Source organism: Pristis pectinata, chromosome 32 (genome assembly GCF_009764475.1).
Source record: "Pristis pectinata isolate sPriPec2 chromosome 32, sPriPec2.1.pri, whole genome shotgun sequence".
NCBI lineage: Eukaryota > Metazoa > Chordata > Chondrichthyes > Rhinopristiformes > Pristidae > Pristis > Pristis pectinata.
Genome location: NC_067436.1, coordinates 7,813,035 through 7,826,717, shown reverse-complemented (window position 1 = coordinate 7,826,717; position 13,683 = coordinate 7,813,035). Strand labels below are relative to the sequence as shown.

Genomic DNA, 13,683 nt, shown 5'->3' with positions numbered 1-13,683 from the left:
CATCACACTGCCTGTGACAGGAGATAGCTCACTATTGTAGGCTATGTTACTATCTTCTGAGAACGCCTGAAGAAAATACTTCCACAAAGCACGGAGGTGCAGAAGTTCTAATGAAAGGTCAGCACACTGAAACATTAACTCTGTACTGTCTTCCTAAATGCTGACTGACCAGCAGAGTATTTTCAGTAGTTGATATTTTATTTCAGTTTCACAGCATCTGAAGTATTTTTGGATGCATTGAGCAATGATTTATTTGGAGTGTGGCATGCAATGCAACATTCACAATCCTCAACTTGATTTTGATGCACTTCCACTAAACAGACGGTTTGTATTTCTCATGCCATCATCTCACAGCTGCCATCAGGCAGGAGGTACAGAAGCCTGACGTCCCACACCACCAGGATCAAGAACAGCTACCTCCCTTCAACCATTTGGTTCTTGAACCAACCGGCACAACCCTAATCACTACAGTTTAGTGACAGTATGACCACTTTGATCACTTTGCAGTAAAATTGACTTTGTTTTTTGTTCCAATTGTGTTCTTTCTTGTAAAAATTGTTTTAAATTTATGTTTAATTTATGTTTTTTTGTGAATGCTGCTCATATGATACTGTGTGCCTGTGATGCTGCTGCAAGTAAGTTTTTTGTTGCACTGTGCACACATATGACAATAAACTCGACTTTGATACAAAGAAGAAGTATGAACAACAGTAGTCCTTCAGCTCCTTGAGCCTGCTCTGCCATTCAATAACATCATAGCTGCTGATTCCAGCCTTAACTCCACATTCCCACCTGCTCTCCATAAGCCTTGGCTCCCACACGATCCAAGCACCAACCTACCTCAGCCTTGAACATACAGGTACCTCAATGTACAAATGTTCCCCACAAATGTTCATTGACTCTTTGGGGTAAATCTGGATTTGCAAAGCTACATTTCATTACAACAGGTAGCATGCCACTTTCCATGCAGAGGAATACACTGTACCAAAATACCCATTATGCATTTTGTCCAGCTTTTCCCATCTATGAAATGCTGCTTTATGAAGTTTGACAACAGAATGGGACTGGACTCCCAAGTTTAGAAGAACGAGAGGTGATCTCATTGAAATGTACAGAATTCTAATGGGATTTACCAGAGTAGACATGGGGATACCCCTATGAAATCTTTTCCAGGAACGCAAGTCTACAGTTTCCACAGGTCTTTTGTCAGAGAACTCCAAAGATATGCAATCCTCTAAAAAGAAGAAATTCCTCTTCATCTCCATGTATGCTGCAACTATGCCCCGTAGTTCTGGTTTCACCCAGAAGGGAAAACATCCTCTGAGCATCTCTCCTGTCAAACCCCTCACAATCTTCTTCGTTTCAACAGATTAACGTGCATTCCTCAAAATGACCAAACTCTTCAATCTTTCCTAAAAGAACCTGGTGAACATCTCCCATCTCAAATAATCAAACATCTTAAATAAGCAGACCCAAACTACAGGAAGAACTCCAAGTGTGAGGTCACCAAAAGTCAACACAGTTGTAACAGAACCTCTTTACTCTTGAAGTCCATGCCCTTGCAAAAAGGCTGACACTCCACTTGCTTCCAAGTCATGCATTGTACCTGCATGTGATTTGCACACACTTATGATCCCGCTCATCATGGGATCATTCCCATCATTTGCTCATTTTTTAAAACCTCAATCAGCATTAATGACCAATGTGCTAATGTAAAATAGTATCAACTCACCATTTTATTACCTCCTGGAATATTTGCTAAGAAACCTCTGCACAAAGCACCAAAGACGATGCAGTTGGAAATAGACTAAATCCAGAGTAGAGCAATATTGCAACTCATTCTGAGCCTCCTAGTAACTGCAGGTAATTCATCCAGTGGGGATCTATCTACCCCTAACATGTCTCTCGCTGGATGGGACAAATAAACTATACCATACTGCCAAATACAGGCAACCAAGTCCATGCTCGAGAGACTGCAACGTCCACTTTTCCTTCATCCTAGGAAAAGGAAAGCAGCCCTGGTGACAGGCTGGCTTTGTAGACTGACCCCACGTGAAGGCATTCATAGACTGCACTCTTGTCGTACTGCAGCTCACAAAGACTCCATTGCAACCTCCAGAGAGAAGCACAGGAGGGTTTCCATAGCCAAAACAAAAGGCCTCCTCCTGCCTATCTTCTCCACCGGCCTGTCTCAACTCCCTCTGAGCTCTTGGGGGCCGTCTCCCATCTTCCTTTCATCATCGCAGCAGCCTTTCTCAAAGCAGCATCACAGACTGGTATGTGGAAGAGTGCAGCTTGTATTGAGCATGTCTCCTTTCCAAGGCAACTCTGGCAGTTGCAGCTGTGAGCTCTTGCAACAGATGGAAAGAGGAAGCCATTGAGTTTGAGACAATGCAGCATTGTACTGTACTCTGACACACAATGCACTGTACTGGAACCTCCTGAGAGAAGCTGACAATCTTTATGGACTTTTAAAACCAGCACTGGAAGACAGAACATTGAATTAACATTATTCAGATTTCGGGAAGGAGAAATCAGCACTCTATTGGATGAAAATCCCAATTTTTAATGTGCAATTATTTTGGACAAATTATGAAGAGTATAGATTTCACAGCTTCCCTTTAAATCTTTCTATTTCAGGTGCAAATCAAACTCCCTCTTGAATCTGCTTCCAGCAGCTTCTCAGCCGTTCATTCAACATCACGTCACTGCATAAGATCATCCAGCTCCTCACTCAAGCGTTTTCTAATAATCTTAAATGTCTGTCCTCTTGTTATTAACCAGTCTCCTCAATCACCGTCCCTACACTCCAAGTGACACAACTGCTCTTTCAGTAACAAAGCCAAAGTCTTCATAATTTGACTCATCTGTTAAATTCCCTGCTGACCTTCTGCAGAGAGGAACTCTGATTGCCAGCTGTAAATCTGTTGTCAAACTTCAGAGATTGGGCATTTAAGCGTACTTGAATAAAAATAGAAAGGGCACAACTAAATGGATGGATACTTCAAGATTGCTAAATCCAGTGTCATGCCTGTCACTAATACTGCACTGCACCATCTTCACACCACGTACCGTGCGCTAACTGCAGAGACCTTTCTTGGAAGGAGCATCAAATATCAGCAGACCTCTGTGCTGCAGTGTGGAGAATTCTTTCATGATAGCCGCAGCAATTTACTGATAATTATTTTGTATTTTTCTAATCAGTTGTTACTACAGTAAGCCAACATTGCACAGCATTTTGTGCTTCTGTTTAACAACAGTTATTGATTTAATGTAGCTCATTGTTTAAGGTGACTGAGTTCATTCAGTGGGAGAACAAGAATTCTCCCATAATTAAAGAAAGATTGTGAGGCGTTTCTGTGTCAACACTAATAGTATCCCTGCTGAGCTCATTCTATTTGTCATCCTTTTATATTAATACACCAGCAGTTCAAAGGCTGCGAGGGAGTGATAGGGCAAATGAGAAACTGCAGATACTCCCATCGCTGGGAGTGGGTCAACAGCTCAAGGACAAACAGGGCACCAAAAAGAAATTGCAGGGAGGCAGCACTGGTGGGCTGTAAAACAGAGTTAAAGAGGGGATCTAGTCACTCCTTAGAAGACTTCAGCAGTGGGCCACCGAGACAAGAGTCTGCCCTCTGGGAAGTGAATCGGTCATTCATTGGATTGTCAGCGGATTGACCAGCAGAACAGTCCTGAGGATAATGCAGGGTTTAACCCACAGAAAGGCAGGGCATAGATTCAGAAAGGGAATCCCAATGTCATCTGTTAAATTAAGATGTTGTAATCTCTCAACTGCAAATAAAGGCATTTCACTACAGAATAAGAAACTGGTTTATTGCCATTTACTGCACAACTGGTAGTAATCATATTGCTAGCCAATTGTTAAACCCAGAGAGCAGGGGGAGACTCAGCCCTACATGGCCTCCTGTGGTAGAAATAAGAGGACACAGTGGCGAGGCACAAGGTGTTTTCAAACAAGCAGGTGACAATGTACAGCGCTGATTGAAGTTGGCAATCTTTACTAACTTTTAAAAACACCACTGGAATGAAACAGAACACTAACCACATTTTGGAAAGGAATTTCTGTGCTCAGGACTTTGTTGGACGTAAGTCCCAATTTTCAATGGGTAAGTATTTTGGGAAAATTATGAAGAGTATAACTTTTACAGCTTCCCTTTAAACCTTTCCATTCCAGGTGCAAATAAAATTCTGGTTCCTTTTGACTCTGCTTCTAGCAGCTTCTCAACCTTTCGATGCACATCATGTCACTGCATAAAATCATCCATCTCCTCACTCAAGCATTTTCCAATCATGTTTATCCGCTTGTTATCAATCAACCTCCCCAGTCACCATCAGGATGCTCCAAGTCACATAGAAGTGTGACGTGAGCAGCAAGTCTGTCCTGGGACTGGGCATTCAGGGGTAGTTGATTAAAATAGAAAGTGCACAAGTAGATGAATTCATTTTTCCCTGGTTGCTGAAACAGATCTCATGCAGGTCACGAACACTGCACTGTATCATTTTCACATCAGGTAACTGTCTGTGCTAACAATAGAAATGGCTCTGACGGAGGAAAGTCTCATATTACAGTGCTGATAAATTACCTATCAAGGAGTGGGTGAGTCAGGTTATCCAGTGAAGAAATAATCCATCACAAGGCTGAATCCTAGACACAAGGGTCTGGAAGGAAACGCAGTGGCTATTGGCATATCAAGGGCATAAACACTAGGACGAAAAGGAAAATCAGTGCAATAGAGACACTCGTAAACGAAAGTGCATTTGAAAGGGTTTCCTGAGAGTCAGCGTGTAGTAATCAAAGCGAAAGAAACTATTTAAACAGTTGGATTCCTCATGAGGGGATGGTACTGGAGAGGAGTACTGACCGAGGGCCTGGCAGGTCAAGCCAAGAGGAAGGAGAAAATGTGACATTATATGACCTAGATGGTGAAAGGAACATGAGGGGCCATACACCCGAGTGAGACACTCCTGAGGCCAATCAGCTTTACTGACACCATAATGCGATCTATGTCAGAAGCCTGGCAGGGATCGATCACCGGTGTGTCAGGCCCTAGATGGTCGCATCATGGTCTGGTACGGCAATTGGAATGCGTAGGAATGCAAGAAGCTGCAGACTCGGCCCAATACATGACGGGCTCATCCCTCCCCACCACTGGTAGAATATACAAGAGGTGCTGCCTCAAGAAGGCAACATCCATCAAAGATCCCCCACCATCCAGGCCATGCCATCTTCTTGCAGCTACCATCGGGCAAGAGGCACAGAAGCCTGAAGTCCCCACACCCAGCTACTTCCCTTCACCTATTTGGTTCTTGAACCAACCTGCACAACCCTAATCACTACCTCAGTACAGCAACACCATGACTACTTTGCACTACAATGGGCTTTTTTTTGCTCTAATTGTGTTCTTTCTTATATAATTAATGTTTAATACACATTTTTCTTATGAACGTGTTGTCTCTAATGATATGTGCCGGTGATGCTGCTGCAAGTACATTTTTCAGGGGCAGGCACGGTAGTGTAACAGTTAGCGCAACACTATTACAGCACCAGCGACCAGTGTTCAATTCCCACCGCTGTCTGTAAAGAGTTTGTACGTTCTCCCCGTGTCTGCGTGGGTTTCCTCCAGGTGCTCCAGCTTCCTCCCACATTCTAAAGACATGCGGGTTAGGAAGTTGTGGGCATGCTTTGTTGGCGCCAGAAGCGTGGCGACACTTGTGGGCTGCTCCCAGAACACTCTACGCAAAAAGATGCATTTCACTGTGTGTTTCGACGTACATGTGACTAAAAGATATCTTATTCGTTCTTATTCTTACTCCATTGCACCTGGGCATACATGTACTTGTGCATATGACCATAAACTCGACTGTGACTTCCTGTCATGTAACCATCTCATGTTTTTATTTTGGGTGAGACCTATTGGAGTTTAGATATTTTTCACCATATTTTGCAATACGGATAGTGAAAACAGTAGACAAAGGGTCGCTCCATCCACGGTTCCAGGCTATTGGTGACATTTCAGCTGCAACAATTTTTAACATTTCAGTTCCATACTGAGGGCCTTTTGATGCAAAGGACAGGTGGTCAGCCCGTTAGTATGACCTCAGGTTTCTCTGTCCCACAGATACAGCCAACACTGCTTGGTTTCACCTGCAGTTTCACTGTCTGTCACTTCCAGTCCGAGGGAGACCAAGGTGCAGGACCACAACCCACACTCCGGCTCCAAAACATTCTCTCTTTTCACTCAAATAGGATTTCAATAGGCAAACAGAGTTTGTCGCTGGAAAGTACCCCAGCCTGTTTCGTCTCTCCTGATAAATGATAACCAGATGGTAAACTCCATCGTAATGAGATTACCTGCAGCCTACGCTATGAGACTGCATCGTAGATTAATTGTAACAGAAGCATCATCGTCAATCTTCTCTGAACAAACAGGATGAGCTCAAACACAAAACTAACTGCTTTATACCAAGAGGTGCCTGTGTAAATCAATGCTGTTTTGTACACTACAGATCTATAGAAACTGCAATATGAACCAAAACATAAGAAATTACATTACAACATTACAAACATGCAGAATACTGCAGTCCTCCCAGTATTCACAGATTAATACAGCACAGAATCAGGCTGACCAAGATACTCATCTACACTAATCCCATTTGTCAGCATTTGGCCATATCCGTCTACAATCCTATCCATGTACCTGTCCTAATGTTGTAGTTGTACCAGCTTCAACCACTTCCTCTGGCAGATTGTTCAGTGTACCCACCAGCCTCTGTGGGGAAAAACTTGCCCCTCAGATCCTCTTTAAATCTTTCTCCTTTCACCTTAAACCTATGCCCTCTAGTTTTAGATGTCCCTACATTGGGAAGAAGACTGTAGCTACCTACTCTATCTATGCCTCTCACAATTGCATCAACCTGTAAAAGGTCACCCCTCAGCTACCTGCACTCCAGGGAAAACAGTCCCAGCCTATCTAATCTCTCCCCATAGCTCAAGCCCTCCAGTTCTGGCAACATCCTTGTGAATATCTTCTGCACCCTCTCTCGCTCCATCACATCCTTCCGACTGGGTAACAACAGAACTGCAGACGGTATTACAGGGGCAGTCTAACCAATATTTTGGACAACTGTAACCATGTCCTAACTCTTGTATTCCAAGCCGCAGCCAATGAAGGCAAGTGTGCTGTGGGCTTTCACCACCCTGTCTACCTGTGTTGCCACTTTCAGGAAACTATGTATTTAAACCCCAAGCAAAAAACAAACTGCTGGAGGAACTCAGTGGGGCAGGCAGCATCTGTGGAGGCAGGGGGACGGTTGACATTTTGGATCGAGACCTTGCGTCAGAACTAATGCCAACAATTTGGGTGTCATCTGCAAACTTACTTACTCATGCCACTAGATTCTCATCCAAATCATTAATATATATGACAAACAACGAGGATCCCAGCACTGATCCCTGCAACATACCACTGGTTACAGGACTCCAACCTGAGAAACATTCCTCCACTGCCACCAATCCAATTTTGTATCCATTTTGCGATTTCACCCTGGATCCCGTGTATTCTAACCTCCTGCGTCAGCCTATTCTGATCAAAAGACATTTTCAAATATGACCACAAAGGCTTCTCCCTGCTTCTATTGGGATTTTGCTGTGCAGAAACCAACTGCCAGAAAATCATTTGCAACTACGCTATAATAGGGAAAGATTGACAGAGAAATAGAAAAATCAAAAGGCAAATGGATAGGGAGATAGGAAGGGACAGGTCAGTGAATATGGATCGCTCAGTGGAGTAACTCAGAATCAGGTTTATTATCACTGATTTACACGACGTTCAATTTGTTGTTTTGCGGCAGCAGTACAGTGCAAAGACATCAAAATTACTTGGGAATTATGGGGTTACAGGAGGGAATTAGAGGGGAAAGGGGTGGCTCTGTGAGCTGGCATAGACTCGATGGGTTGAAATGACTCTTTCTATGCTATACAGAAATATGTAGGTCATTACAGTTATAGGTAATTGGGTTGTAAAGAAATCAATCAACGAATGGTTACAGCATGGAAGGAGGCATTCCGTTCATCCAGTCCATCCTGTGCAAGACCAATCTGGCTCTCCCCCTGTTCCTGCAGATTCTTCCCTTCAGAAGCTTTTCCCACTCCCTTTCGAGTGCTACAATTGAACCTGCCTCCACTGCTACCCCCAGCAGTGCATTTCAGACCCCAACCACTGATCAGCCACTTTGGTCCTCCTGTCAGTTACCTTCATTCTGCGTCCTCTGGCCCTCAAACCCTCTGCTACTGGGAGCTGTTGATCTGTCCATTGCAGATCGTAAATCCTTCTGTCAGATACCTCAGACTTTCTCTGCTCCAAGGGGAACCCCAGCTTCTTCAGTGTGTACACAGAAGTAAAGTCCTTCGTACCTGGAACCAATTTAATAAGTCTCATCTGTACTTCCTCTAAAGCTTTTACCTCAGTCCTAAAATGCAGCGCCAAATCTGGGGTCAGTACACTAGGTTTAGCCAAACCAGGGTTTTATAAAGGTTCATCACTACTCCTTTGCTCTTGTGCTCAAAACCTCTGTTTATGAAGCCCTGCATCCGATGTGCTTCTTTTTCAACCTGCCCTGCCACTGTCAACAAGCTCTGCACGTTAACCCCTGATCTCTGTTCAGGTGCCACCTATAGAACCGTGATTATATTGCCTCTTCTCCTTCTTCATCCCAAAAGTAACACATTAGTTACATTTCACCTACCACCTATTTGCCAGTTCCACCATTTCCTTGATTAGATGACAGATACTGATGAAGAGAGAGATGTGCATCATTAGGTATAGACATTGATAGAGGTGGATTATTGATGATGTAGATTAACAGAGAACTAGATGGAGATAAGAGCAAAAAGCAAACTGCAGGAGGAACTCAGCAGGTCAGGCAGCATCTGTGGAGGCTGATGTTTCAGCACCAGAGCCTGTATCAATCCTGACCCGAAACATCAACCAGCCTTCAGCCTCCACGGATGCTGCCTGACCCAATGAGTTCCTCCAGCAGTCTATGTAACACTGTGGACTCCAGCATTTGCAGTCTCCTATGTCTCCATTCTCCAGACAGACAGATAGCAGACTTGAAGAAGTGTTGAGGTGTTGTTGTATCAGTGTACAGAACTTCCAATACACCACCCCAGGAAATCAAAGAGAAAGCCTCCCAACAAGAAAGTCCTTAGTGCACTAGAAACATGGTTCTCTTGTCTACCCTGGAACCATGAAGACTTGTGTGAGATTAAGGTGGGTCGTGCACTGGTATCATATCCTAAACCGTATGTTTAGAAAAATTCCAGGTGCCAATAACAAACTAGTCGCAGCCAGGGGATCAATGCCTGTGAAGCAGCAAATCAGTAGCTTTGCCTCGAGTACTGTATGTTTTACTTTGAGGTGCTTTGAAGTATTTTTTTGCCTGTTGTAAATAACGATTGACATGGAGTCCTCTGTAATACTTCGGATGGTTTTCAGACCATTATAAGTTTAGAATCCTTCCATTCAAAAAAATCCCATCGGGCAGAAGATACAAAAGCCTTAAAGCATGTACCACCAGGCTCAAGGACAGCTTCTATCCCACTGTTATAAGACAGCGATAAGATGATAAAATGAACTCTTGACCTCACAATCTAACTCATTATGGCATTGCACCTTATTGTCTACCTACATCACACTTTCTCTGTAACCGTAACACTTTATTCTGCATTCTGTTATTGCTTTTCCTTGTACTAGCTCAATGTACTGATGTGATGAAATGATATGGACAGACCCATAATCATGAAGCAATACAGCACGGATACAGGCCCTTCGGCCCAACCAGACCATGCTGACCATGACGCCCACCCAGCCAGTCCCAATTTCCTGCGTTCAGCCCATATCCCCTAAGACCTGCCCCTCCATGCATCTATCCAAGTGCTTCTTAAATGATACTGTTGTACCTGTCTCAACCATTTCCTCTGGCAGCTCATTCCACATACTCACCACCCTCTGCATGAAAAAGTTGCCCCTCAGATCCCTTTTAAATCTTTCCCCTCTCACCCAAAATCAATGCCCCTTGGTTTTGGACTCTCCTAAACCAAGGGGCAAAGACTGTTACCGTCCTCCTTATCTATGCCTCTAACAAGTTTAAACATTTCCATAAGGTCATCCCTCATTCTCCTATGTTCCAAGGAATAAAGACCTAGCCTGGCCAACCTCTCCCTATAACTCAGGCCCTCCAGTCCTGGCAACATCCTCATTAAACCTTTTCTGCACTCTTTCCAGTTTAACCATGTCTTTCCTACAACAATGGTGACCAAAACTGTACACAATACTCCAAGTGTGGCCTCACCAATGACTTATACAACTGAAACATGATGTCCCAATTCCTATGCTTAATACCCCGAATGATGAAGGCCAGCGTGCTAAATGACTTTTTCACCACCCTGTCTACCTGTGACACCACTTTCAACAAACTACGCATTTGTACTCCTAGGTTCCTCTGTTCCATTACATTCCCTAGTCCCTTAACATTCACACTACAAGTCCTATGCTGGTTTCACTTTCCAAAATGCATCAACTCACACTTATCTGTATTGAAATCCATTTGCCACTCCTCTGCCCACTTCCCTAACTGATCAAGATCCCCCTGTAATCTACGAGAACCTTCTTCATTATCAACAGCACCTCCTAATTTTGTGTCATCTGCAAACTTACTGATCAAGCCTTGTGCATTCACATCCAAATCATTTATATAAATAGTGAATAACAAGGGTCCCAACACCAATCCCTGCAGCACACCACTAGTCACCAGCCTCCATTCTGAGAAACAACCTTCAACCACCACCGTCTGCTTCCTACCTCCAAGCCAATTTTGAATCCATCTAACTACTCTCCCTGGATTCCATGGGACCAAACCTTCCAGACCAGTCTACCATGCGGGACCTTGTTGAAGACCTTGCTAAAGTCTAAAGAGACAACATCCACTGCCCTACCCTCATCTACCTTTTTTTGGTTACCTCTTCAAGAAACTCTTAAAAAAAGGTTCATCAAGCATGATTTTCCATGCACAAAGCCATGTTGACTCCTCCTAATCAGACTGTCTATCCAAATGCTGGTGACCCTGTCCCTCAGAATACCCTCAAGTAACTTCCCCACCACTTATGTCAGGCTGACCGGCTTGTAGTTCCCTGGCTTGTCCTTGCTACCTTTCTTAAGCAATGGAACAACATTAGCCACCTTCCAGTCTTATGCGATTGGTTTATTATTGTTACTTGTACCGAGGTACAGTGAAAAACGTCTTGCAAACCGATCGTACAGGTTAATTCATTACACAGTGCATTTACATTGAGTTAGTACAGAGTGCATTGATGTAGTACAGGTAAAAACAGTAACAGTACAGGGTAAAGTGTCACAGCTACAGAGAAAGTGCAGTGCAATAAGGTGCAAGGTCACAACAAGGTAGGTCGTGAGGTCAGAGTCCATCTCATTGTATAAGGGAACCATTCAATAGTCTTATCACTGTGGGGTAGAAGCTGTCCCTAAGTCTGGTGGTGAGTGCCCTCAGGCTCCTGTATCTTCTACAGGATGGAAGAGGGGAGAAGAGAGAATGTCCCAGTTGGGTGGGGACTTTGATTATGCTGGCTGCTTCACCAAGACAACGAGAGGTAAAGACAAATGGTATACAAACCAAAGTCTTTCCACTGTACCTCTGTACATACGACAATAAAAGAGCAATTTGTCAAAAACAGAAATGTAGATACTGATCAAGAGTAGATACTGATCAAGAGATTCACAAATATTGAAATGGGTTGAAAATATAGGATAGAAATATTGAAATGACAGATTCAGGTACAGAGATACAAGTGATAAAGATGTTTCAATGTCTACTTATGGAGCGATGAACCTCTAGGTCAATAAAACGTGGATAATCCCACGGGGGACTGGTCGATGAGGACACGCGTTAACATCACAACCAGAGCCCACTGGTACCGCATCTCCAGCTCAATGACAAGACGAGGCTTCAAACAACCGACTGGACTGTCATCCACTCGGCCGGAGACTCCGAGCTGGGGAATTGATACCCGGACCCCGCTCCCACCCCCGGGACCCGGGACCCGGGACCACGGCTGCCCCCACTCACCGCTCAGGTCCAGTTTGAGCCGGGGTGAAGAATGACCCGCAACCGGGCTCAGCAAGGCGAAGAGAACAGGCAGCAGGGTTACCATATCTACAGCAGTAAACCGAGCATCCGTCACCGCTCACTGTCGACTGAGGGGGTTGGGTAGCTGGGGATTCAAATTAAGGAGAAACAGGGGCGGAGCTGGGCGGAGAGAAGCCCATTGATCCGTGGAGTGTTAACTCACTCCGCCCCGCCTCTGTGTGGGCTGCTTCGAGCGCCACTCTCGGGGCTCCCAGCACACGGACCGAGATTCCGGAGGGTCCCGGCTCCAAGTGCCGGACGGGATGGGGGGTGGGTGCTGAGGTCCGGGGTTGGGAGAGGTGTCCAGAGTCCCGGTTGGGGGCTCCGTGAGGAATCATCTCAACCCTGGGGTCCCTATCACAGGGAGGGAGGGTTATAGCGTCAAACAGCAGGGAAACAGGCCATTCGGCCCACCGTCCACACTGGGCACCTATCCCACCTAATCTCCTCTTGCATCACTTGGCCCTCTGCCTCGGAGTCTCAGTACGTCTAGACACTTCCTAAATGTTCCCATCATTGAGGGTGGTGGAGTTTCCCAATCCCAGATGGGTGGGAAATGGGGAAGGTTCGGATCACCACCCCAGGGTCCTCGGACCCAGAGGTCAGGGTCAGTTCAGTTGGTTCAAGTCCCAATTTGGCAGCTGGGAATATAGATTCAAATAATTAGATACATCTGGAATTAAAGAAAAAAACAGACTCAGTAACAGTGAGTGTGGGGGGGGTGACAATAACTGTAAATCACACACAGGGAGCAGACAGTTCACTAAATATCTCCTAACTTGGCCTCCCTGTGACCAGTCTACCCAGCACACACGTTTCTCCATGATACCATCAGCAGTAGTGACCATAACTCTACCCTTGTGAGGATAAAGCCTTGTCTCCAGTGTGAAGACATTGCCCCTCGTGCGCTCTGCTGCCACCAGCGGAGAGACAGGGGGCAGACCCAGGAATCCCAGAACTGGACGTCCACGTGCGTCACCTGCAAAATCTGGAACCACCAGTGTCTGACACAACATCCATTCCGTGATCTCCAGCAAGCTAAACAGATCCTGGTTAAATGTGTAGAGGGAGCAAATGCAGAGATGAAGATGTTAACCTAGGACCACCGACATGCGAATCATCAAGGGTGGGCAGTCCAAAGAACCCGGACACACAACCAAACCTGGTTATGAATGGTGAAGGCAACAACTGGCAACAGGACCCAAGTGCATGGGTCCAAAACAACAAGTGCGTTTATCCTTACCCAAAAGTGCTGAATGGATGCTCCTTCCCAGCCTCCGCCATGGCGTCAAGCCAATTCAATTCGCTAACAATCACTAAATTCACTCAATAGCTGACACAGTGAAAGTTGGAACTTCTGCAACAACATGGCAATAGCACTGGAGACCGGTGCCCAGAGTTAGATATTCCCACACTGACACTGGTCCAGTGCTGTTGTTCAGAGGAGACATTAAG

The 13,683-nt window shown here is 45.0% G+C and overlaps 1 protein-coding gene across 1 annotated transcript in view; it reads right to left on the bottom strand.

Annotated features, from left to right (window-relative positions):
* The window catches only part of LOC127585153 (semaphorin-7A-like), a 44,520-nt gene extending 32,204 nt beyond the window's left edge, over positions 1 to 12,316 (bottom strand). The window contains exon 1 of the mRNA XM_052042366.1: positions 12,169 to 12,316. Coding sequence (XP_051898326.1) covers positions 12,169 to 12,253 — 85 coding nt within the window. The 5' untranslated portion in view covers positions 12,254 to 12,316. The remainder of the gene's footprint in view (positions 1 to 12,168) is intronic.
* Positions 12,317 to 13,683: the final 1,367 nt, after the last annotated feature.